At 43.0% G+C, this 27082-nt stretch overlaps 4 protein-coding genes across 7 annotated transcripts in view; 3 read left to right on the top strand and 1 right to left on the bottom strand.

The window, feature by feature from the left end:
- reck (reversion-inducing-cysteine-rich protein with kazal motifs) overlaps nucleotides 1–532 on the bottom strand; it is a 30875-nt gene extending 30343 nt beyond the window's left edge. Inside the window, 1 exon segment of the mRNA XM_067252134.1 lies at nucleotides 426–532. Coding sequence (XP_067108235.1) covers nucleotides 426–495 — 70 coding nt within the window. The 5' untranslated portion in view covers nucleotides 496–532.
- A 9774-nt stretch (nucleotides 533–10306) lies between these two features.
- Nucleotides 10307–14211, top strand: LOC136957877 (ADP-ribosyl cyclase/cyclic ADP-ribose hydrolase 1-like). The gene is made up of 10 exons (XM_067252088.1): nucleotides 10307–10428; nucleotides 10968–11020; nucleotides 11181–11304; nucleotides 11435–11561; nucleotides 11823–11961; nucleotides 12616–12698; nucleotides 12982–13055; nucleotides 13184–13276; nucleotides 13459–13545; nucleotides 13673–14211. Exons 1-10 carry the CDS (start codon nucleotides 10307–10309, stop codon nucleotides 13764–13766), a joined length of 996 nt encoding a protein of 331 aa, XP_067108189.1. The 3' UTR covers nucleotides 13767–14211.
- A 371-nt stretch (nucleotides 14212–14582) lies between these two features.
- Nucleotides 14583–17553, top strand: LOC136957475 (ADP-ribosyl cyclase/cyclic ADP-ribose hydrolase 1-like). Its single transcript, XM_067251427.1, has 8 exons — nucleotides 14583–14910; nucleotides 15085–15208; nucleotides 15308–15443; nucleotides 15837–15919; nucleotides 16403–16476; nucleotides 16847–16933; nucleotides 17265–17348; nucleotides 17439–17553. Exons 1-8 carry the CDS (start codon nucleotides 14702–14704, stop codon nucleotides 17494–17496), a joined length of 855 nt encoding a protein of 284 aa, XP_067107528.1. The 5' UTR covers nucleotides 14583–14701; the 3' UTR covers nucleotides 17497–17553.
- On the top strand, nucleotides 17554–26740 carry LOC136957472 (TNFAIP3-interacting protein 3-like). Of its 4 annotated transcripts, none has more exons than XM_067251425.1 (10): nucleotides 17554–17603; nucleotides 23026–23138; nucleotides 23555–23660; nucleotides 24081–24155; nucleotides 24232–24297; nucleotides 24513–24641; nucleotides 24780–24908; nucleotides 25203–25280; nucleotides 25580–25705; nucleotides 25814–26740. In XM_067251425.1, the coding sequence occupies exons 1-10, from the start codon at nucleotides 17601–17603 to the stop codon at nucleotides 25952–25954; spliced, it is 966 nt and encodes a 321-aa protein (XP_067107526.1). In that variant the 5' UTR covers nucleotides 17554–17600; the 3' UTR covers nucleotides 25955–26740. The 4 variants fall into 4 exon arrangements, with proteins under 4 accessions (XP_067107526.1, XP_067107527.1, XP_067107524.1 ...); XM_067251426.1 differs by lacking the exon at nucleotides 17554–17603 and adding an exon at nucleotides 22710–22833 and having other exon boundaries at nucleotides 23037–23138; XM_067251423.1 differs by lacking the exon at nucleotides 17554–17603 and adding an exon at nucleotides 22866–22934.
- Nucleotides 26741–27082: the final 342 nt, after the last annotated feature.

The following is a 27082-nucleotide window of genomic DNA, read 5'->3' as shown; positions in this document are numbered from 1 at the left end:
TTCCCCAGGCACTGCCTATCCGCTATGAATCCGCTTCCTTCCTCGCCTGATGTTCAGAAAATAGTAGGCTTTACAATGTTTACAATGTTGCCTAAAGCGGTGAACGTTGTGTTATGTGTAAACTGTTGTCTAATAGCCTATGTAGCTGAGTGCTTATGCAAAGTGTAATGTTTAAGATATATTTTGCAGTAGTTTACAACGTTTATGCTACTCGTATCACAGGATGCGAGTAGATGCGAAGCAACAAGTTGTATCTCGGCGCACTGAAAACTTAAATCACCACTCTATTTGCAACATAAATAACACTAGCAATGAACTGAACAAAAAATATCAAAGTGCACTGGTTCATCAAAACCCAGAAACGATCGTAAGCACAGAGGTATCAATTACAGTATGAAACGGAACAAGCGCAAAGTGGGACTTACCCTGAGTAAGAACCAAATCGTAGAAGTTGAAGGCGAGAAGAAAACTGATTATCTTAAAACACACATACATCTTATTGAAATCCTAAAGTGCATTGTGAACGGAAACACAAATGTAACTGTGTGGCAGCCGCTGTTAGCTCCATGGGACCCTCTCCGTTGGCAACATCGGCGTCTGCGGTTCCCTTCTCGTGATCCGTTCATATACCAGGCCGAGCAGCGGAGATGGAGACATGGCCCGATGGTCACACAGCGCATGCGCACACAAGAGAAAAAAGTATTTGCGGCGTCGCTCTCACCGGTCACAAGAGGGCTAGATTGACAGTGGCATGATAGATGGATTTAGCCTACTATCTTGAAAACGACTTTGTCATGAATATATGCACGTTATATGCACCGAGAGAGGTGGGAATGAAACTGATTTCTAATTTTGATGACAAATGCAGTCAGCAGACCGTCTTTTTTGTTTCACAACAATGTTCTTCAAAGCTGAACACTGAACTTTTGCACCAACCCAATAAAAGAATAAAATCCTATCTTATACCAAATTTAGATACTCCCAATGCTTTGAATCACAGTAGGTCTACTCATTGAAAACAATACATGACTGTGCAGCTATAACATGATGTGCAAATAGGCCTACGGACATAGTTGGTGCCACTCTGTAAAGACCAGTCGTGACAGCCCACACCTGCAGCTGAAATGACTCTCTCAGTGAAAATGTCCTGAAGAAACCATTATGTCAGCCATTGGACATCTGGTTAGCGAAGATGCAAACTCCCTAATGGAAAAGCACAACACAGCGTTTAGCATGGTGGACCAGACTGTCAGGCCTCACAATGGGCCCAATGTTGGGATGATGAGACAGCCACTCGTGGTGCCTCAGGGCTGGACCACAAACTGAGATACTCTTTCTCTCTCTTCCTCTCTGTCTTCTTCCATATTTACAGCTCTCCCTGACTTGAAACAAATTCGACGTAGGTGTAGGTTTTAACCACATTTTAAATGGGTGCTGTGCTATGGGTGTGTGTATTTTCAACTGCATGTGTGTGTGTGTGTGTGTGTGTGTGTGTGTAAGCATACAGTACATCTATGCCTGAGTGAGTATGGGTATTTTGAACAAGACTTGGTTGTGGGGGGCCACAGTGCTGACTCCAGTGTCTAATGTCCTCCCAGCCCTAACCCCTGACCCCTGACCCCTGTGAAAGGGGCCGTCCCCCTACGGACAGATCTACCCGCTGTTTCACACAAAAGGCCGGGACTGGCAGTTGACATGGGAATTAAACGGGACAAAAGTGAGACAGAGGAGATGCCTGAATGCTCTTCAGACATCACTTCCTGTTGATGAGGCCATTTCCTGTCACAGGGAGGATGTAACCAGTGACTTTGATGGATGGGGGATTTGGAAATATATATGTTTTATTTGTTTCTAAGTATGTGTGTGTGTGTGTGTGTGTGTGTAAACATGGTGGTTTCAGAGAGAGCTTGTCCTTCAGCTTCTCAGGGCCAACCCCAGTCTGCAGTCCTCAGTCTCCCCCAGGCTACACCAGGCCTTTCAACACCTGTCAGATAGAGCTATGAGAAAGTTTCACACACACACACACACTTAATAATGTTATTACTGGCACTCTGCACCGCATGCCAAGATACTGTATGTGTGTTACTGTATGGGTGTGAATGAAAATCCCTACATTTCCACAGGGCTGTAAAAGCAAGCAACCTGCAGGTCGACACAGACGCCCTTAGAGACACAGATGTTTGGGCTGTGTGTGTGCATGGAAGCTCTCCCTGGGAGTGATGGATGTTGATCAATACTATGTGGTCATAAAAAGCGATTGAGGGGATTTTTTGAGGGGGGGTTCAGGGCTCAGACTGTGGATGTGAGAACCTGTCTTTTCACATGGGAATAGCCTCGAGATTGCGAGTACTGATTTTTCATGTCCTATGTACGTGTGTGTGTTTGCGCACACTTCTTGCCAAAACCAAAGTTGACTCATACTGTAGACTATACCTTTATTACATCCAAAGTAAACATCACTGCCCAAACCGTTTTTTAACCGAAAGAGTTTTAACAGCCTATGGAATAAAGTTAAGAAAACTTTGGTCAGTTACAGTAATAACCATAATTTCTATCTATATTTCCATTCTACAAGCACAGACCTTGCCAAGCCTTGCAGCGATCTAAAGGGGTATATATTAACCGAATGACAGCAGTTTTCAGATCACCACACACAGCACACCTCCCCCATACAGGGCTGCCGGCTGCCTCACAGAGAAGGAAGTGCCCTCTACTTTGTGGTGCGCGAGCGGCCATTAAATGGGTCAGAATTCCGTGATTGAGTCAGATTTAATTTGACACGCCACGGTGGGCCAGGACTGGGCCTGCGTCCAGGAGCTCCACCTAGTTGAGAAGCTGTGTGTGTGTGCGCATGTGTGTGCGTGTGTGCGCGTGTGCATGTGTGTGGGTTGTCACATCCTGAGTTTCCTTATAATCACCAGCCTCTCAGGAAAAGCTCTTCTCTTTCATGGCAGTGTGAGTGGCACAGCCCGTGAAGCGATTGAGGACACGGAAAACCTGCGTGTCTGTGTGTGTTTGATGTCTTACCAAAGTTAAGTGCGTGTGCAGCTTAAATATAGACTAGAGCGGAGCGTGGTGACAAACGCGGGCATTCCATGTGCACGTGTGTTTGTGTGTTTACGTGATCCAAAACAACTAAACGCCAACCCTAGTGGATGTCGACAAGGCCCGGGCTTGTGTGATTAGAGCCCCAGTGCTCCTATATTTAGACACAGCTAACTGTGTATGAACTGAAGCCCAACCATACCCCTCATTACTTCCTAATGATCATGAAGTCTCCACATAATCACAGTGTTCTCCACCCATGGACACTCTGCAGGCTGCCCTTCACGTGTCACCAATACTGTAGTACACTACGGGAGGGGGGAGGAAGAGGGAGAGGAGGGATAATGATAGTTGATAAAGGAGTGTTATCTCTCTGTCTCTCTATCTCTCGCCCTCTCTCTCTGTCTCTTTCGCAGACACACATCAGAGGCTGTACCTAACAGATGACATCAACAGGCCCGTTGTCTCTATCTCTGCTACATCCATTCATCTGTGGTCACCAAATATCCCTCGCCATAAACTCACAAACCCCGTTTGAAAAACAGCTATAAAAGCGGCTATGACAAGCCACGTTTGAGCCACAATTGCCAGGCTCCAGCCTCTGGTTGGTACGGCTCGCTATATTTAACCCAGTCGAGTATATTTAGACCCAAACAGAGCAGGTTGGAAATGGCAGGCTGCAGGGGTGCGGTTGAGAACATTTCCCAGCAACCCCTGGTGTCTGGACTGCATTTGTGGCCATCCCACTCTTACAAGGTCATTTTGATGGAAACACAAGAGCCCTTCCCCCCCAAAAAAACTTCTCTCTCATCCTTAGTTGAACCTCCTCTCATCCCTCACTCCCGGTCAGTTTGTTTTTCAGCAAGTGGCTGACTGTGTCTGTCTCCTGAAGAGGGATGCAGATGGATGGGTTAAGTAGTTCAGGTCAACCTCATAAGGTCTCCATACATCCTCACTGCCAGTCCTAGACCCTATGTCTTTGCAGTGGAAGAGCAGAGGGTCTGTCATCGTGTGCATGCTTGTGTACCAGGACGTTATGTAGCAGGGCTGAACTTGCCTCGGTAAGACTCGGTGATGTCTCCTGGCTGGCCATACAATCTGTCATAGAAGCTGTCCTCCCATGACAGTTACAAGACAGCATGAACGGTAATTTAGTCTAAAAGTGGAACAGCCCAAAACCACTGAAAGAATCCCATTCTGACTCTGGCCCATTCTGTGGCCGGACTTTGAGCCAAACCGATGACTTGTTTTCACGGACAATAACAAAGATTCAATTTCAACTTTTTTTTCTCTTCTTTCTGGCGTGTTTTTCTCCAAGCCTATCCCGTGGTCCATTCTTTGTAGCTGAGGCAGACTTCTCTCTGGTCTAGAGTTTCAACCTGCAGTTCCCCAGAGGGGGCAGAGTATTGTCAGTGAGCTCACCTGTTGTCTCCTGCTGGCTGGTCAAACATCTCAGGGAGAATACAGTGTCCTCCTGGTCCTTCAGTAGATGGTCAGCTCCCCCTTCAGGACAGATATGGAACAACAGCTAGGGAGAGTTGGGCTGAGCAGGACAGCGGTGAGACAGAGACGGATTGACATACCGGCAGACAGACGGTCACCTTTCAGGACCTACCTCTGTATTTAGCTAAACCATGTACTCCAGAGATCACCACAAATTCGACTTTATTAAGGATGGGTAAAAATAAGATGTCTATAAGCTCTCAAAAACACCACAGACAGACACACACAGAGACCTGAGACCAGAATCAGAATCAGAATCAGAATGGGATTCATTCGCCATGAAAGTTTGCACAGACAAGGAATTTTCTTTGGCAGGAAGGTCCATACAATAAACATATAGGGACCTAAAATTTAAATATGTGGACTATCTATACTAAGGGTACATAAACTAGCAGTACTAAGTGGAATTAGAATTAAATAAAATATACAATAAAATAAAATATAAGTTGCTGTAATTTACAATATAAAAATACAAAAATACAAATATGACAAAAAATCCAAATGTACAAGATACAATTTTGTAATGCAACAGCTCAAATAAACCCTTTACTGTCTCAGTGGAAGCATTCATCAGTGAGGTAGACTTTCTGGAAGAGACTTTCTGACACATGTTGGGAAAATCTGTCTTGTTAAACGTCAACAGAACCCAGTCTGTTTACAGGGTGCGATCAAAGCACACGTCAATAAATAAGGCGGTTGTTGTTTTCATCGCGGCGGTATTGTTTGGGCACGGAGCCTGGCACGAGGGCCTCCGTTAAACACCGCCAACGTGTCGACTGGCATCTTTACAGGAGAAGAAGAGATGCAGCTGCAAGGAAAGGACTGTGCACACACACACACACTCTCATAAGGTCACCCACTCGTCTAGGCTTGTGTGTGGTTAGTGGGTGAAGTCCAAATGCTATGGAATGACCAACCTGGCGCTAAGAGACTTTGTAAGTAGTAGTAAATGGGTGGAAAAGGCTTATGTAGTTTAAATAATCCATGCACATGTAGTTAATACCAAAAAACCCATACACATGTTGTTTTAACAAAGAAGCCGTACATATGTAGTTTATACCCCCCAAAACATAGACACGTATCTCATACAAGCATTTCATAAATGTTTAGTACATGTAGTTTAGCAATTAGGGTTTTGATACTCCCATTAAATGATGCAGTGACGCCACAGTGACCAGCTTTTGAAGCAAACAGTGGGAGTCGCTGTTCCGCCTCTCTCTGACGGCAGGTGCTGGGGCGGTCAGACAACAGACAGCTACACAGCCACTTCCTAATCTGTAAATATGGATTCTCCAAGCAATGAAGGCCCGAGGGCAGGCCTGTGTATACGCGGCCTGACCGAATGTTCCAAAACATTCTGAATGAAAGCAGATGTGGCGGCACAACAAGCGAATTAGAAGAGAGTGGGGAGGCAGAAAGGAGGAGGTTACTACGAAATAATTACCCGAGATGAAGGGAGAGAGCAGCATCATATTTATGGAGCATTCCCACAGACTGTACACACATACACACACTCTATGACTCTGGAGACAACTGTCAGGCTGCGCTGATGTTGGTGTTTGTAGCCATTCGACCTCTGTGGCATTGTGCAGGGAACTGACTTGGTCTCCAGGCACACACACACACACGCGCTGCGCGCACACACAAACACACATACTCCGAGGTTAGGCTAATGCACAACAGCTGCATAGAAATCACCTTGATCTGCGTTAGTATAGTTAGACCACATATTTAAGATTTAAGATTTAAGATTCCTATATGTTGAATGTATGCACCTTCCTGCCAAAGTAAATTCCTTGTCTGTGCAAACTTTCATGGCGAATAAAACCCTTTCTGATTCTGATTCTGATTGTCAACTGACTGAGGTAAAGGACAACATTAGATAAATCATCTCTGGGCCGGCTGTATGTGGTCTATGGCTGGCTGGAAGGTTCTGGAAGGCATTAGCGAACGAACGCATCAGTGCTCTCAGAGAACAGCCACCAAGGGAACTAAAAGAGCTTTGATCACCTGCACGGGTGTTTCGTTTCACACAGTCCTATTCTAGAGGAATCTGAAGGGCTTTGGATTAGAGCATTAAATGTTCATTTTATCCTGGGTGGATACACACACACAAGAAGAACATACACACACAGAACCGCATTTGGTGTTATACACCTTAGTTGCACTGAACTCAGAACATTAATAATCAGGTCTCTCTTGGTTACCGAGAGAGACCTTATTTATCACAACATACATTTACATTTAGTCATTTAGCAGACGCTCTTATCCAGAGCGACTTACAGTACGTACAGGGACATTCTCCCGAGGCAAGTAGGGTGAAGTGCCTTGGACACAACGTCAGTTGGCACAGCCGGGAATCGAACTAGCAACCTTCTGATTACTAGTCCGATTCCCTAACCGCTCAGCCACCTGACTCCCATCTATAACTTAGTAAGTTATAAATGACCTCATTATGGATGGAGCAGTTGGCATTTCCATAAACAAATCCCCCGAAACAAGTGAAAATATTTCTGCCCAATTGCAACCTACCATAACCCTAACTCCTCCACTGCACCAGCAAGGTTTATTTCAGAACATGGCTACAAAATTACGCCTCTTATCGTGTTGTCGCTATGCTGATCTACTGTATTTCAAAATAGCTCGTCTCTGCACTGGTTGAGTTAGGCTTGTAGTGATCATATACATTTACCAAACCATAACTTAGCTTCCAAATGATAACTGACCACACAAAAACACAGCTTTTTTGTTTAAATTTACACTATACTCATTACATGCCTGATCATGGGGAAATACTTTAATTATTTATTTTAGCCTTTGCTCTTATAGTTCTTGGGACACACGTATCCCTTTCACTGTTTACGGTCATGTGTGACATCCATCACTACAGCTATCTCAACCATGACGCCATTTCAACAATTTATATCTTTGCATAATTTTTCCCACATTGTGTGGAGCGATCAAACCGAAAACAACATAAAGGGCTTTGTGTCACTGTAATCATGTCACACAATAGGCTATAATTTAAAGACCTCAGTAAAAAAGCAACCTCCAAGGACATGAAGTAAACAAATGTCTTTGTTTCAGTCCTTACATTTGTGAAACACGTATTAAGACCCCCCCCCCTACACACACACACACACACACACACACACGGCGACCATATTCTCCCATGCTGTCCCTTGAACCTTCCAGATCGGGCACAGGTTTCCCTCTAGAGCACAAAAGGGGTATGACCATCAAGCAGTATCTGGGGTGAACGAATGTCTACAGTTGGACTTCTCTACCTGTGTTGGTTTCTAACCTCAGAGTGCCTCAGGCCTCCTCTTCCTGGGAGGAATGGCAGGACATCTCACCGAGCTTATGACGGGGCCAGGGTAGAACCAGACTTCTCTGCATGTCCCTAAACCATTACCCTGATCGGAGAAGCCATGGTGGAATTAGCTTTTTGTCTCAAGTGTCCGATTACAACCTTTTGTTTTTGGACTTGAGTGTGCAGGACGTTGTTTATGAGCAATTCCCTTAAGCACCTGACAATTATTATCATCATGTTCCAATCCGGAACTCGTTGAGAAAATGTTACCACCTATTCCAGCAGACAACTTACACAGTAAATCTTCTGTCAAACGAATCAACAGAGGCACACAACCTTCCATGCAGTTTGAGCAGGACATATTCATCTTCCTCTGCTGCGGGTCATGCTGTTCTGTGGACCCAGGATCAAACACCATTGGAAATCTTGTCGACTGAACCTGCACATAGTGTGCCATAGTCCCAGAGAAGAATGCGCTGGAAATTACTCTTCTAATGAGAACCATATGGTCACTTCCTTTGAGAGTCAAAGGACAGGAAATGTGAAAGGGGTCTGTTGGGCATGAGCATGCTAACATCTACCTATGGGTAGGAGAAACACCGCTGACTTTGTACTCAAGGCAACAGATGTGCTGAACCACATGCCTACATCAGGTGATGTCATTCCAACGCAACACGGCCTAGCATGAATGGAGATGTAGCTCTTGCCTAGCATGACCCAGTGCCGTCCACCCACACAGCAAAACCCACCGGTCTTATCTATTTGATCTCACCAGTGGTCACGCAGTAGTGAGAATGTTCCACATGGATGGCAGTGCTGCTTTTGTCCGCCCTCACCTACAGCTGTGTGAAAATACATGAGGTTTAGTCTGCTCGGTTGGTCCACTCATTCAGACATGGTTAGCTCACTGAGCCGAAGGTCGAGAGGATTACTGTTCAACGATGCTTCATCGCCCAATAACCTTAAAGACAGAGTTTTTTTCCCAGATCTCTGTCTCACACAGTCAATTATCCAGCCTCCATGCTACAGATTGTGAATTGTATCGTGAAGCAAACTCCCAGATATCAGATTGAACAGACTTTTGAATGACCTGTTTGGAAATACCTCGTTTTAATCCATCATTCAGAACAGATTAAGATGCCGTGAGACTGCATTTGCCAGGAAGGACATTTCACATCACATCATTTGTGTTACCACATCTACAGTATATCCATCAGCAAGACTAAATTAAGAAGTATTGAGGCTGCATTGAAAAGAAGTTCTTAGAATTTCACTCAAGATTCGGTTGAAGAGAAATGCTTATCATGAAGACAGTAAACAGACAGAGATACTCCTACTCACACAAACGCATGCACATACACACACAGTTCTCCAAGCAAACCATGGGGTTCTGGGGTTCCAAATTCTGTACTCCTAAAAGAAAACAGAGATTGTTGGAAACACAGCCAGTTCTATTTCTCAAGTATGCTGTGTGTGTGCGCTAACAATGATTGGTTGAACCAGTAGGGGCCGCAAATAGAACTCAGGTGCGACCTCTGCCTTTGCAAAGTTATATCTCACTCTATAAACATGTGTTCAAAGAGATCATTCAGCCTGTATTCTGCAGGGTATCCTTTCAGAGGCATATATTTCAGCCATGAGTCTGATGCAACCACACGTACGTACACACACCCAGCCACAGGTGTCCTCCACATGTGCCTCTGAGAGAGGTCAGACTCTTCTAATCAGTCACACAGGTGGACGTGCAGGTGCTCCCCTGGCCCAATCAGAAACGTCCATCAGATCAAAGAGTTTGAGAAAGACCACCACGACAGACAACCTCCGTAATCTGTTCCCAAGACGACGGACGAGGCGTGAGGCCATAGAATGCACATTCTCTGATTCAGTTATGCTGCGACCAGGCAGAAAGTCTGTTCAAAGCGTCTCTATTTTATACTTTCTGCCCACCAGTGTTTAGATCAGGCATTTTGAAACTTTATGAGAAAGTTTATGAGAAGGCTGTTGACAATATTGGCTCTTTGTGTTTTTGAGGGGAGAGGTGATGAAACAAAGGGCAAAGGAGGGACCTGTGTTTATATTTCCTGTGTTCACCTTTTCAGTTGTTCATGTGGAGACTAGCACCATCTTCTGGTCATCAACTGGTTCTGCATCAGCCAAATCATCACCGCCATCCTCATTTTCAACCGAGTAATTTTCATCACAAGTTCCTTGATTATTGTACCTAGTTACAATATCCCTCGTCCCATTGCCCAATCACATGTTCCCAGGAAAACAGATCAGTTCATCCTATGCCTGGAGACAATTTTACGACGACATAATAAGAGTCATGTGGATCTTGTTTCTGTGCCGGAGGTTGTTTTTGGTCTTGGGTGTAAACCCCTGGACACCCAGCTCTGTGTGTAGGAAGAGGACTGTGTCAGTCACCAGGGCGCAGAGCAAGGTAGGATGCCCAGGGAGGATGCCCACCCTACACAACCCGGATACTGCATCTATGTCTGGGAAGAGAAATGGACTTCTCCTCTGCCAGAGTCAAGAGTTCATGACACTAACTCTCCTAGTCAGGAATGGTGAGCTTTTCATTTTCTTGACTTGATTAAATACACATAATTAATTCGATTTTATATGTATTTAAGTATGTGGAAGGTATGACTAGGGGTTAACGGGTTTGCTGTGTTGACCTTAGACATGTTTTGATACTCAGTCCTTTCAAAACGTAACTCACATTTGATTCAGAAACATGATGTTTGTCAAGTTCACTAGGCTCCAACTTGTCGTGTGTTGTCAATAGAAGGGAAGAAACATGATATCAGACTGGAAGTCTGGAGCCGGGGGGAAACAGTAACGTTCATGTGAGAAAGCTGTGTGAGAACAGTGACCTTCATAAAGAGACACAAACATGGGGGAGGAGATGGCATTCCATAGACAAATTAGATTGAATCTGACCTAGAAGCAAACAGGTTTAGTCTGTACGTTATGCCCTGAAGGGTTTCCCATGTGAAATGCTATGCAATCTTTCTTGCTGTACAAGAATGTGAACACTGCCAATGACACTCTGGTCAAAATGTAACACTCCTGTGTACTATTCTCACGCTCCACCTCTAAACAGCATGACTTTTCGAAAGACACTCCTGGTCCCTGACGTTACCAGCATGGCCATATGTGAGTGCCTCTTCTTCTGGGTGTACTCATATATGATGAGAACCCATGTTTTTAATGGACGTTTAACACTGGTACTGTGTTGCTTGAGGCGTCAGAGCAATCCTCTCCAATCCTCCTCCATTTCGTTTCTTTTCCCCCTCTCTCCCTCTCTATATTTTAGGGTTCATCATTGTCCTATTTTGCACTTATGATGTGGGTGCAGAAATGGGGACTACCCCCAACTTGAAGCAAATAGTGATTGGGCGATGCTTTGACTACATCACACTCGTAAGCCCTACCTCAAGGTAATGTGTGACCATCAACTCATGAGCATGTCAAGATGGTACTGTGCACTAAACTCACTAATCCATGAATTGTCTTTCCCAAAAATGAAGGAATACAATGATGTAAAGAAATATGTAATATCTCTTTAAGATATGACTGTGAAGCTATCTGGAGGGAGTTTGAGGAAGCAGTTGTGCGACGGTCTCCCTGCAACGTGAAGGTTAAAGATTACAAAAGAATGTTCCGTTCCACGCCACAGTCTTTGCCGTGTGACAGGGTGAGAGTCCACTGGTGATGTACTTCATGTTCAAATGCGCAGTGGCTTCACAGTGAGCGGCCTTGGGGGTGACCTTGACCTCCAGATCAATGATAAGACTAACCAAATTGAATAGAGATCAACACCTTGATCTCTATTCTAAAGAGAGGTCTTTCACCTCTCTTTATCCCCAAGTCAGAGAGAGCCTGTGGGTGTTTCAGTTTTGAATGATTGTCCCCTCTGCCCCCACACCCCGCCACCCCCCACACCCATCCTTTAAAGCTCCTGTTCTGGAGTAAGACCCGGGATCTGATGCACAGCTACGCAGCCGTGACGCGTCGCTTCTGGACCCTGGAGGACACGCTGGTGGGCTACATGTTCAACGACCTCGTCTGGTGCGGTCAGCAGGAGAAGGACAGAGGTGGGAGGGGTCACCACCACCACCACCACCACCTGGGGGGGGGGTGGGTGGGGGTCACCACCACCGCCATCACCACCACCACTTGGGGGGGGGGGTCACCACCATCACCACCACCATCACCACCACCACCACCTGGGGGGGGGGGTGGGGGTCACCACCACCACTGCTCCCAACCTGACATGGAGGGAGGGGTGGGGGGGAGGGAGGCAGAAGGGAAAAAAGAGAGAGAGAAATTAAAAAGAAAGTAAAAGACTGACAGATGTAGATAGTAGTAATGAGGTGGTAGGGGTGCTAGCGGTGCTCTGATCTGTCTTTTCTAAGAAACAGAGTGAGACAGGGGTCATGAAAGACTGCTGCTCATTGGTTGACCACATCATGTGATACTGCTCACAGGAAACGCTGCCCACATTTGACATTACATAATGCAGCTGAACTAACAAGTATGTGGGCATTGCTTTTGTGTTCAAATCTCCCAATTGTGAAGCCAGGTATTTAACCTTTTTGCACTAAACTGACAAACTCAATGAACTATCTCTTCTGTAAATGCTACATAACCCTATAGAAAACGTTTAATCATCCTCTTTGTTGTATTTTGTAAAGATGTTACCGGCCTTGACTTGCCTTAGGAGACACAATTGTTTTATTGTTTACCAGGCTTTGATTTCAACTCTTGCCCAGAGTGGTCTGCGTGTGTTAATCATCCTGTATATTCCCTCTGGAGGCGCGCTTCACAAAATGTAAGCTTACACCTACACATAAAAAGTACTATTAGGAATTACAATTATTAAGGAAATTAACCATCTGAAACGTAATGCATAAAAAAAATGTGGTTTGTTAATTGGGCCAAATACTTTATACAGATACATACACAGAATCCAAATTTGTGAAAACTGAACAGGTTCGGTTTAACTGACAAACTTAATGTGTCATGTTAATGTAATTCTCTGAGAATTACATTAACATGAGTATATATATATATATGCAGTATATAAGATGGATACTTCTATCTGTGTTTGACAGTTTGCTGAAGTGGCATGTGGCAACATCACAGTGCTGCTTAATGGATCCATCGAGAATGCCTTCAACAGGAAAAGGTGAGGCAAAGTACCATGATGACTGAGTGTCATTTACTGAGGTGGACCGTTCTCCGAGGTCTGGTAGTGGTATTTGGTCACTGTGTGTCTGGTGTGTGTGTTGTGAGTGTCTGGTGTGTGTCTTCCAGCATGTTTGCGAGTGTTGAGCTGGGCAGTCTGAACCCCAGGATGGTGGATCACGTCAACATCAAGGTGGTTCCAAATCTGGAGGGGCCTTTCATGTGAGCGAGAACCCCCCAAAATAATATGACGATCATCGTGACATCTTTATTCAGTCTTTGAAGCGAATCGTCATGCCGCACCGTATTGTAGGTTGCTAATGACGTTTACAACAGTCGCTTGAACATTGTCTTGATGTGTAATACCATCCTGTACGGCTGTCTTGCTCTGTGTTGTCGTCCAGTGAATCCTGCTCTCAGGGATCCATTATCAACCTCATAAAGATCCTGCAGGATAGAGGGTTCCATTGGACCTGCACAGACAACGACTTGTGAGTTCCATATAACTCCGTTTAGTGGTTGTGGGAGGATCCGTGAGTTCCATTTAACTGAGATATGTGTGTGTGTGTGTATGTGGTCAAGGCTGTAGTGATGTTGTAACACATGTCTCCTCTGTAGGACCCTGATTATGCTCCAGTGTATTCAGAACCCTCTGCAGTTCTCCTGTCAGACATGTTCAAACAGCCTGCTGAAAAGAGAAAGGACAACTTAGGTGAAACAGCTGCTAAACTGGTTTCGGATCCTCAGATGTGCAGACCAGAGCCCTATAATAATTTTAGGTGTCAAGTTACTTTCGAATGAACGCAGGTTCATCACCTCAGTTCATCGTCAGTCTCTAAGAAGCACGTCCTTTCATCATTTCCAAATGTCCAGCAGTTCACAATCACTTCCTCTTCTGGAATGAAGTACTGTGCGATAAGAACAGATGCATTTCAGTAGTCATCCACTCTCAACTGAAAGACATTTCCAGTTTTGATTTGATTTGATATCTGCAATGATACAGGGAGCAGTGAGATGCAGCACACATGCCTGGAAAAAATAAACACTGTAGTACACTGAAGTATTCTGTAAATGCAATTGGCCCATTGTAAATGAAACTGTGTTGTGTAAGTTAAACATTGTACATGACATATGGTAGTGTAAAATAAACAATGATATGAAACACCATGCTCCAGTGCAACATCTGATGTGTGAATTGGAGCTGCTTTGACTGTATATGGTATGGTATATAACCACAATTTTTATATGTTCTTCACTTATCCTAATTAGATGTCCCTCCATGCAATTGTTTAGAGGTCATCATGTTATTTATTTATTGTTTGTTTTACTTTAGAACCCCATATATTTTACGTTAATCAACGTCCACTGTGACAACCTCAATATGTTGTAACTAGTTGGTCATAATGATAAAGACGGGACGTTGAAATTATGTCCAACTATAAAAGAGTTGAGAAACTGTTTCTCTTTCTTAATGAAACGTAACGGTACACGCGACGTCAAATCCGCGCTGTCAGGATCGGAAAACAAGTCGAAGCACGAACAGCAAGACACTTGAAGGCATAAAGTTCGGGGACTTAATAACAAATACATCTCAAGCTTTTAACGGTCGATTAAACAATTCTAAGAGATATTTTAAGAAAAGTAGCCATGGACGACGTAGAATCGTACCGCATTCAGAGCAAGAAACGAAGAAGTCGCTATTTAAAATTTGGTCTCGCTGCAGTTATTTTTGTAGTCATACTTGCTATCATTCTAGGAGTAGTGCTCAGTACAGCCAGTAACCCGTCGGGTGACAATCTCAAATCAACAGTCATTACCAGATGTGAAAAGTTTGTAGAAAGCACCAACATATCAAGGTAATTAATTGTAACCCTATATTTTGTTGGGTTAGGGTTAACAAATATGTTCATTTAGCTTATTTGCTGAATATTTATTTATTGAATTTATATTTTCTGCATAAACTGTATTTGATCATTGAACAGTAATAATATGTTTATAGTTTTTCTCATGCAATTTTGTGTCCTCACAAGGGATTGCCAAAAGTTATGGAACCTGTTTGAGCAAGCCTATGTTGGCAGGGATCCATGTGCTGTACCTCCGGAGGCTTACAACCCTCTTATGGCAGGCACGCACCTTGACCCCTCATGCAACAGAGTGAGACAAACCTATTAGTAAAACCATGTTCCACGTTAAATCATCACATACGTAAACAATCGACATTAACTACCAAAACTTACATGAAACTCATTTTAGATGATGTTCTGGAGCAAAACCAAGGATCTGGTCCATGATTTCACAGAGAAGAGAGATTGTTATCAGACTCTGGAGGACACCCTGCTTGGTTCTGTCATGGATGGGTTGACTTGGTGTGGCAAGGAGGGCACCAGTGGTAAGACCCACCCCATAGTGCTCCAGCCAGTCTGTCTGAGCGTTCAGAGTCTACTTAAAGACGCAAACTCAGACAATTGATAACAATTCTTGAACTATCAATGGCTGTTCAAGATTTTTTTGTCAGTAACTGATTCAAACGTAAACTCTTACTTTGACATACTTTTTAGTCTAGTATGTAAATTGTTAGTATTTGAAGTTCTCTCAGTAGAAGAGAGCAATTATTATCATATGAACTTGAGCTTTTGTTATCAAGGCTGCACCTTGTAGAGCAGCCGCCCAAATAACTTTGCTCTGCTTTACTTTTCTCCTTGTCAGCCTCTTGCAAAACAACTGTTGTGTGTGTTTTGTCTGTTTTGTGTGTGTATGTGTGGGCTCATTTTTATTTCCATAGAAACGTTCACCACGGGTTGTCCAGGCTGGACGGATTGTGACAACAACCCAGTCCGCTCGTTCTGGAACCGGGCCTCGGCTGAGGTACGTGCCTCCTGGGGCCTCTGGGTTAAAGGGACGGCGTAACGATTTACAGATCCAGCCTGCAGCTGGAGTCCTAATGTAACACACATAACACACACATGCACACACACACAACGTATGTTGCATTGAACAGGTGACAAACATCTGAAAAGACCCAACGTAGGTCTGTCTGTTTGGGAGAGGAATGCTTCCTCTGCCTCACTTGTCATCAATGAGGCTTTGTGTCTGTATCCAGGGAGACATTTCTTAGCAGTCTTTGGAGGGGTCCCATACAGGACGCCTGCCAATTTTCTTCTCTTGGTTTTATCAGGATTGCTTTTCAGCACATCAAGCATGTTGTATGTGTCTGTATCAATGCCAAATAACCACACTCCAGTATTCACAGCACAACAAAGGTAGTGTATAGGGGTATGTGCAGTATTTCTGTGTGGGTGGTCATTGACCTTTCCTGGATCCAAACCCTGACACTCTTGACGTTTGTAGTTTGCAGATGCTGCGTGTGGTGATGTGACAGCAATGCTTAATGGTTCCATAGCCACTCCCTTCAGCCCCACTAGGTAAGCCCAGGTAAGGCCAAACAGGCCTTTTCGTAGTAAATCGTGGGAAAACATTTTTGAGGACCTATTTGTAGAGTTTAATCCATGCACAAATGCAGTCAGGACCTGTACCTAGTTTTAAAGAAGAAATAGGTCATTTTGTAACAGTGTATCGTTCACAAACTATCTGTGATAAACAGACCACATAAGCCTGGTTTCAAGGACAGTCTTATGTGCATGAAATCAATATGTTCTTATGGCCATGCATTATTTGTTATTTTCATAGACACTGGATCATATTGTGCTATTAAACCAGCAATTCAAAGGTCTGCGAAAATGACATATTTTGGACTGTCTAAACAAAATATTGTTATTTTTTGTCTTTTTTTAGTGTTTTTGCCACTATCGAGGTCAAGAGGTTCAACTCAACCAGAATGAACGGACTGAATGTTGTATTGGTCACCAATAAGAACGATATGTAGGTTTGAATTGAGATCTGAAAGATACTATTCTTCTATCTGTCTATCTATCTGCCTGTCTACTGTGTATCTCTTCCACTAGAGATATCAATGTTGTTGTTTTGGCTTTTGTCTACATGAGTTTGTCAGATAACGCTTGACGACCAATGGAGTAAAGTATATCCAAAATCTTTCATATGAGAAGATTGGTAAACCACTGTACATGACATGAATAGTACTGTTAGCTTCATTGTAGGACAAGACAGCTCAGTTAATCATAGTAGTTAAACTGGGATTAATGGCTTACGATGGTGTTTCTTACCTATTTCCTCATTGCTGTCCATGCTTTAGCACAACCTGTGAGAATCCCTCTCTAAAGGTCCTACAGAAAGAATTGGACCCAAAACTAAAGTACAGTTGTAAGGAGGTTACTCAGTAAGTAACTCCCTGTCTCTCTTTGTATATATCTACAGAATCCAGCCAGCCAGTGTATCTATCCCTCTCTCACCTCCCCTGTTTCCTCAGGTCTAACATCCAGGAGTGCATGTTGAGTCCAGACCCAGCCTGCGGTGCCTGTTGGTAACACTCTGTACTGTCCTGTCACTGGATCAGCCTTCAGTACTGCATGTAAAACTGCCTCTGTGGTGGTGAAACGTGCGTGGCCACCTAAATCTGTCTAACAATGCTATGGTATGTCAACCCTCTACAATGCGAGTAAATCACTCGCATATGCGACCAAATTTCATGCTGGGCGACTAAAAATGATCTTTAATTAGCCAATGGATAGTAAATTGTTCAATTTCACTCGTTTGTGACTGAGTTAGAGGCAAATAATAAGTTTAGCGCAGATTTCAATGACGCACCGTCGCTTGACTGCGAGTTAAAGGTCCCATGACATGAAATGTTCACTTTAGGAGGTTATTTAAAATTACTGTAATATGAGTTCCCCTAACCTGCCTTTGGTTCCCCAATGGCTAGAAATTTTGATAGGTATAAACCAAGCCCTGGGTATTCTTCTCCGCCTTTGAGAAAAGGAAAGCTGAAACCATAGATATATATAAAGGCCTTTATATATATCTATGGCTGAAACGCTCGGTTTTGAAAATGTCCCTATTGTGACACCACAATATGGAAGGTTACCTCCCCTTTCTCTGCTTTGCCCGCACACAGAATTTGGCCCGACCGTGCGAGCACGATATTGGTTTTTCCTCGAGACATCATGGCTTGCAAATGACCCAAGCATGGCAGTTAGCCCGCCTCTTTCTTCCTCATAGCATTTAAAGCTACAGACACAGAAACGGCACATCCTGAGGAAAGCTCATTGTGGGACTGCTCGTAGTGGATGTAATTCTGCACCAAGGCTGAATTTCGGGAAAGAGACTTCAGATACAGTATTAGGGGACCACTAAGGCCTATATAAAAGCATCCAAAAACAGCATGTCATGGGATCTTTAACATGATTGGCTGCTATGACAACAGACGTACAATTAGTTATTTTGCTGATGCTCAACAACGAAAACGGAAATTTGCCAAAGTAATGGAAAGTCGCTAGATTTGACGCTCGTCCCTAGATTTTTTTGTCGCTTGGGAAGGTAAAATGCTACACTCCCTCTGTCGCTTTGTCTCACAAAAAGATCGACTTGATTTTACGGCACTCGTCACGCACAAAGAGATGGATGCAAGCAAGCTACAATTCCAGTCTGAGCAGAAAACGCTTAATAGGCCTACTTTTTTTTGTTATCAAGACAATATAAGATTACTGTTCCCAGGGGCGGATCTAGAGATTTTCATTCGGGGTGGTACACTAGTATCATTTATTGAAATGTTCTGTAATGTACAAATAATATTTTTCCATGGAAAGATTGGGGTGGCAAGTATTTTCTACTGGGGTGGCAGCTTCCACCCCTTGCCACCCCTTAGATCCGCCTTGTTCAGATTATTCTTGCTCTGCTAATCAGCTCTGCCAACTGCGAAAGAGCCTTCAGTGCCCAAAAGAGAATACAATCAGATGTCCGCAGCAGTCTCACATCCTCACGCCTTTCAGACCTGGTCCTTATTTCAACAGTAGCAAGAGAAAGCCATTTGCTAAAAAATGGTAGATTAAATCCCTATGCAGCATAAAGAATAATTCAGACAGATAATGTACTTGCATTGTTCATGCATTTCATGTAAAAAGTCTGGCGAGTAAAATAAAACAATTTACTAGCCAACAGCGATTCAAGCTCCATTGTGTCCGTAGAGGGTTGTATGTGTATGTATTTTATTTGGGAGGGGATAGCCTATGGGAAATATAAGGTTATTGTGGAAGAAAGTTCTGTCCATCGCTACTAGAATGGTGTTACCATCAGTTTAGGTACTAGGTTTATAAGTCTAGACAACCAGCTTATTGGAGAGAGTTTAACAGACACCTCAATATCTAAAATGAGCAGTTCAGACACAGTGGTACTCGTCTCTCTGAGGCATAACCGTCAGCGGACATTGTTTATAGTGAAGAGACAAAAACAAACTAGAGAGGGTACAATTTCTGGAGAAATTGTAGGGTGTGCTTGCTTGCGTCGGTTGCACAGGGGGGGTCCGTTTTTTATGAAATGTTTACAACTGATATTTCTGTATATTTTATATAAAAATGCATACTTATTATTTATAAACATTACATAGATTTAAAAGCATATTTTTTTGCTGCTCATTTACAACTCAAAATACGAGTGAAGTGTAGAATGAAATAGATGTCTTCTCATTTCCCCTGCAAGAGGCAGCCTCATAGCTGAATCAAAACGAATATATTTGGCAGACCGGTGTAAAAATTGACCTAATCTCTATGATTTAAACGTCCTTTTAAGTTTTCCATTCTCGTGATATTTTCAGGCATTTAGCCTACTCATTGCATTCATTCATAATAAAGAACCCCCTTTGAAGATTATTCTACGACGTTACCCGGCAGTAGAAGATGGAATCGCGATTCAAACAGTACCATCTGCTAACTGAAAATATGCCCCCAAAAACGTAAATAAGCTTGACATTTATTTAGTGGAAAATCGTTCATTCATAAAAAGCTCACTGGTAGCGATCATTGTCAGTAACAACGCAAAATGCGATATAGCCCTGTGTGGAGAAGTTGCCCCGGTAAATTGTACTACTACGGTACAGTACTAGACTACTGCTGTGTTCGTCTTGGTAGCGATTGCGTTGGTTGAATTGGATTTAACGTTCCGTTGTACGGTTTAAGCTGAAATTAATTATTTTCATGAACAGATTGACAACGTTTAGGCTGTGGCAATGAAGTTCAGGTTAGTAGATAGTAAGTGCCGAACATGTTCTGTCGCCGTTTGACTTCCTAAACAGCTGTGTAGTGTAGATGTTTTTGTAGTGTGTCTCGCGTAAGCTACAGCATTGCAGTGAGCTACACTGGTTTGAAACCACAGGTAATGGTAATTTCACCAACAAATCGTTTACTAATGTCAGAATAAATCCTACAACGAAAATGTATATGTGAGGAATGTTTATTTTAACGATTGAAAACAGATAACGCTACATTATAGACCACTGTAGTATGTGTTGCCCGGGCAACACAGGCTAATGTCATGATGCTAATACTTCAGTGAAATAGTAGACTACTGTTTCCGAAAGTAGATGTACTTCCTTAATAATATCAGCTTATATTGTACATTACACATCACAAAGTAAAATGAGTAAATAGTTATCACCCTGGCCTCTTTTCTTGTGGCGTTCCTTCAGCTGCCTTGAAGTAAAGCTATAGTTAGCCTAGCTATCCCCCAAGTTAACAGATGCGAAACGAATGTTCTGGCAAAGGTAGTCACGCGTGTTTTCGTGACGTTAGTGACGCAGTGACGTTAGTAACGTCAGTGACTGTGGCTAGCAAATTAGCCACCGTTAGCTTCACTTTTCGCCACAAAAACTTAACTTAAGCCTAAACCATGCAACAGAACGTAAATTCCAATAGAAGCAACTCAATCGCTACCAAGACGAAACTTTTGACACCTACGTTGTCTATGTATGCCAAATATTGACTGAGTTTTAGGGGGGCAAAAAGAAATAATAATAATATATATGTGAGAGAACAAAGGTTGTGCTCTCGCCGAAGGCTTGAGCACACCCAATAACACACAGCCAATAGATGTTGCATGTTCGTTATAGGCAGGTGGAAATGGAGACAATCACAGTAAAAATACAAAATGTGGAATAAGTTATAGCTTAGAATACATTACTAGATAATAAGCTGTATAATAGCTGATCTACTGACTGTGATTAACGTTAGCACTTAAGAAAGCCCTTATTTCTCCCACATCATGTTTTAATGTTTTTATATTGTATGACAGGTGGAGTATTTTATTATTTATGAATATACACATATGTTGTAATACAATAACTGAATGGTTAACAATTGACCTCCCACCAGTAAATTAATTTGTTACTTTAAATGTGTACATGTGGACATTTTGTAATTGTAGTGGCACTCCGTTCAGTCTTCTGTCCCACAGTTTTGAGGTCAGTCTGACGTAGCGCCATCTGATTGGAAGCTTACGGTCTGAAGTTTGGTTTTTAAATACAATACTAAATTATACATTTTAACTTAAACATTCCTTCAACTACCATTACCTTTTCAATCTTTGTTTTAACAAAATCATTAAACCATGAATTTGGCTCTTACAGTAATGGTTTCGTTTATTTGTAAATGAAGAATTTTTGCTTTCCATATTGATGTAATGGACCTACTGAGATCTGATTTGCTTGCTTGCTTGCTTTTTACAGTTAAATGTTGGCTATGAATGTCAGTTTGTGATCAAAAACACATTTTGTTGTAAAAAGTTGTTCATTGAAAGACATTTTATAAAATACTTGAGGGACAGTGGTCAATGCTTTTACTATATTCTACAAGTATTGTTGGTGTACATCAAATAAAATACTTGTAGTACTTGTACAAGTGATTTTTGTGATATCTAAGTCAGTGGTTCTCTCATTTTAAACGTAATTCAGTCCAATCCAGTCGACTGTATTTGAGGACCTATTTTGAATTGCATGAGTTGTGGGTTTAAAGTGACTGTGTATAGAGATAAGGTATGTAGATTGCACACACAGGACGGAAATTAAGAGTATTTCATGGCTTTCCTTTTTAGTTTTGCTGTGTCATCAGTACAGAAAAGCACAGAGTGATACAGCTGCTGCTCGGAAATGTTTTCAGTTCCCACAGTTCAACTTTCACCTCAGCCTTGTAAGTAGGCTATGCATATTTCTGCTTTTTGGGCAAGCCTATAATTCCAATACATCAATTGTAGTTTTCCAATAGTTTACACACATAGCTTCACTGTAAATGAACACATGAGACTACATATATTACAACTACAAATGCATGTTCACAGCTTTTACGTATGTCAACACTAGGCACATTACAAGACCTGTAGCCCATCGGTAGGCCCTGCCATGAGTCAGACTGGGTTGCCAGTTACTGTACCACAGTGATTTCCCCCTTGATCTTTCCTGAAAGGTAACATGTGAATCAGCACTTTGAAAACAGAAATTGTTGGCTGGCGAGGTAGTGTAACTGTGACTGTTTGACAAAAGCTTACAATGTAGAACAGATAACGGTTGTAGTTGTAGGCTACATCTGCTAAATGACTAAATGTACATTGATAATGTGTTCTAGCCATAGAGTTAGCACTGCGCTGATGACGTTTCCTTCACGTATTTGCCATTTCCTGTCTCAGCACACTCTGTGCACTCAACAAGCACCTACGAGACATAGAGTACTGTATGTCAACATTGACCTGGTTCCGGGTATTGTGCGGTTGCGAAAAGTTTGTCGTACTCGCGCACATTTCTCCGTGATGACGAAGTAGCCTATTGAGGGAATCCCAAGAGTGGTTTCAGGGTGGTTCAAATGTTTCTTGAAAGGGGTGGTCCGGTAATATACACACGAGTTTTTTCTGTATTTAAACGGCTTACATGTCAGTAACTTACATTTTTGACAGCCTGGCAATTCACTCAACCTTACTTGGAAATAATGTGAGTATAAATGTTAGGCTATAGGCCTACTTTTGGTTGAAAGTTTCCTGTGATTTTACCCGTTAGTTTACAGAAAACAATGCTTATACAGCCCACCTTTAGGATGGAAAAACGACGGACCGAGACAACACAAAGAGACAGACCACATACGGACAGGTCACATATCATCACACCACAACATGGATTGGCACTGACTCCAGAAAGGTAAATCACTGAGATAAATAAAGCGGATAAAACTCCGTTTTATTTAAAACTCGTGACGGTGAATAAACTCACGTGCGGTGTTTCTGCACTGTCCCACATATTCTTCTACTGAACATGTTTGAGACATTTGGACACTGTTTAAGTAACTGTGCGCTAACACACATTAGGCCTACCTTAATATTCCAACTGAGAGATATAGAATTTCATGCAATGTTTACGTAATGGTGTTGATTTTTTTTTTATCCTCAAAGGTTACATGTTAAAAAGGTGTAAACAATACATCGCAATATCAGACGTGGAAGAAAGATTGTTGCCGATCAAGTGTGTTATTTTTACCTGCGCTATGGGTCAGGTTTGAATTGATTTAAGATGCGGATACATTTTCGTCATTAAAAAAAGAATGCTTTTGTTGACAGATGCGAGAGTTTTGAATTGGACAATTCAATCAGAGAGCGTGTCCAATCATACCTTCTCACACAGGGTGCACCTGTCCACAACGACAGACAATTCAAAGAAACACAGGTGAGCGGGACTGATCTAATCCTGTCTTTTTTGCTCTTACCAATACATTTACATTACATTTAGTCAATTAGCAGACGCTGTTATCCAGAGCAACTTACAGTAAGTACAGGGACATTCTCCCCGAGGCAAGTAGGTTGAAGTGCCTTGCCCTAAGACACAGCCGGTAAATCGAACCAACAACCTTCTGATTAATAGCCCCGACTCCCTAACCGCTCAGCCATCTGACCCCCCTACACAACATGTAGACACAATACCAGAGTGCAGGGAAATGGTAGGCCTATGTGTTACTGGAAACATCCAGGGAGAAGAACTTCCACTATTTGTCAAGAGGAAGAAGCAGAGTACATCACATACCGTACATCCATTACAAATGTTGGCTGCATTTATCCCTGTTGAAATATTTTGGTTGACTCACTTTAGACTGGACTGTCTGTTGCTGCACCTGGGCAAAACGAGGATTCACAGATAGCATTGTTAGAGAAGCAGAGACAAGAGGTTGGTTTATTCCCAGGTCTACATGTTTTTACGCACACACACACACGGATACTCATGCTTTTTCTGTTATACTCAGCTCTTATATATAAACAACAAGTGGGCAGAGCAGTACCAGACCATGACACAGTATTACAAACAGAAGGTAAGATGATCAATAAAGTGCTTCTCTACTCAACAAAATAATATTACTCTACTCAATTCTACTCAACTCTATTGTATTAAACTTAATTAAAACCTCCAACTGAATTTGTGTAAAATTAGAAAAGTATTGAGTCAAACTATAATCTCTGTGTTTTATGTGTGTTCACTTTATTGTTAGTCGTGATATATATATGTCTTCACTCTCATAATGTCTAGGTGAAAGACCAGGAGATGTTACTAATGTCTCATGGCCAAGAATTGGAGGACAGGAGTGAAGAGGAACAGCAAGAAAGAAAGAGAAACATAGATCTACCTCAGACCAAAGACAACACAAACTGTATTCAGGTAATGAAACGGTGATCTTATAGCTCAACACTTCTACAATTCAGCAAAAGACTCCACAGTTATTTTACATGAGCATCCAGAATCGAATTCTATGAATAAGTCTTCATGTGTCTGTTTCCTGATTGGTTCCCCATGTAGTTGCTAAACGATGACATCAGTGCTGACCTGCAGAGGGCAGAGCGAGAAGCAGAGCACCTGAGAGTGCAGAACACCACTCTGACCAGAAGAGGGCAGCAGCAGCAGGGGGAGATCAGACGACTCAACAAGGTGATTCAAGTCTGGCTAAAAACAGGAAACTCCAAACGCTCCCTTTGCACTCACACCGAAACAAATGAAGAAGAACATCCTGTACTCATGCAAACACCAAACAAGGACGTACAGGAGAAGCCAGGAAATGGTAGGCGTGTCGCACTGGCGCGTTCTCCTGCCATAGCGCTCATTTACATATACACTTGATTCATTTACATATACACTGGATTCATTTTGCTTTCCTCCAAAGCGACGTACAAATAGTGTGTGACGAGAGCAAAGCTGAATCATTTGTCTTGCTGTTCCTCATAGGTCCTGAAGGAGGTGCTGCAGACCACTGGAACTGCCGAGGTCAGCTGTGGGCCACAAGAAGAGGTCTGGAGGCATCAGGTGGGCATTTCAAATCCTTACGAATATTATACATATTGTTGATAAGTACAGTAACTCATATAGGTTATGACTCATTTATTATAGGTTTAGATGATTTATTATGGATTGAGATAGCCCACTAGGGATTGCGAGGAGAGGAGCAGGAACAAATGTAGTTGGACTTGTTACTAATGACAAAAAAACAAAACTTGTGACCAAGTATCTCTGCAGCTCTTTATACGAAGCTGTCTCGATGGCCAAAGTCTCGTATATGTCATCATGAAAGTAGAATTTAATCGATTCCAACTATCTGTTGCCAGGCCCAGATTTACAAAGAGGACTTTTTGAAGGAGAGGAGAGACCGGGAGCAGTTGAAGGGGAAGCACGGAGACTTGGAGAATAAATTCAGAAAGGTGCACACTGAGCTCAACGCCCTCAAGTCCAAAGTACGTTGCGCAACACCTTCTCAAACCTGTTCACTGTAAGATCCCTCCTTTATCCATTTGATCTTAACAGAACTGTCTGGATAATATCCAACCTGTTTGTGTTTCCAGCTAATATGGACTCCAACTTTACCCCGTCCTCTAGCTGCCTGTGTGTGTACCCACCAGACACACCCCACTACACAGAACAAGGATGCCCGTCCTAGTGCCCAGAGATCCCCTCCCCACACCCAACAAAACAACCACCTTTAACTAAACATGCCACCTGTGACACTAAATCAGTACCTGCAATGAACGGGAGTGCTACATTTTTTATCATCCACCGAACACTGACAAAAATAAGTTGCTGACACCCAACATGTCAGAGCTTCTGATTGGTTACTCGGTGTGTGGAGAGTTTCTATGTGCAAGACTTCATCCAGGAAGTGGGCCGTGTTGTGCCTCAGTCCTGACAGTCGGTTCCGGACCCAGGTTCAGATGGCTCTCAGAGCAGTCAAGGGGAAGCCAGTCCACCAGCCCAGGCCCATTAGGTGACCGGGGGGAAAACCAGGAAATATCCTGTGACGCTTTAACCACCTGGCATGTGGTTACCTGTGGGAAACACCAGGAATTATCCGGTGAACCTGACACGGGGTTCCCTGTGAGTACAGATAAGAATGTATGAGGTCATCTTCTACTAATCAGTGCCAAGCTGGCCAATTTTACCATGGCAATAGTAATTAGCTTCTCACCCTCTGATGGCTCCTTAAAACACATTATCTAGTTCATCTCTGAATCGAGGCAGTGTGAATGGTTACGGTGGGGTTTAAGGTGAGACGATGGGATTGAAGATGCACCCTTGACTCTACTGTACTGGCGTCCAACACCACAGGACCTGACTCCTCTGGACACAAAATCACCATCCATTCTATGTTATTTATAAAATAAACAAAGCACATTTTGTTGTTCTGACATCATCCAACATTTGTCTGTGTCGGCCAACTAAGTCTTTGAGCATTAACCCAGTGAGCGGCACATCTTCAAGACAGCCTGTGTCTCACATCAGCACAGCCAGAAACAACATCTGCAAGACAGCCTGTGTCTCACATCAGCACAGCCAGAAACAACATCTGCAAGACAGCCTGTGTCTCACATCAGCACAGCCAGAAACAACATCTGCAAGACAGCCTGTGTCTCACATCAGCACAGCCAGAAACAACATCTGCAAGACAGCCTGTGTCTCACATCAGCACAGCCAGAAACAACATCTTCAAGACAGCCTGTGTCTCACATCAGCACAGCCAGAAACAACATCTTCAAGACAGCCTGTGTCTCACATCAGCACAGCCAGAAACAACATCTGCAAGACAGCCTGTGTCTCACATCAGCACAGCCAGAAAC

Source organism: Osmerus mordax, chromosome 15 (assembly GCF_038355195.1).
Source record: "Osmerus mordax isolate fOsmMor3 chromosome 15, fOsmMor3.pri, whole genome shotgun sequence".
Lineage (NCBI taxonomy): Eukaryota > Metazoa > Chordata > Actinopteri > Osmeriformes > Osmeridae > Osmerus > Osmerus mordax.
This window is presented reverse-complemented; position numbering and strand designations above follow the sequence as displayed.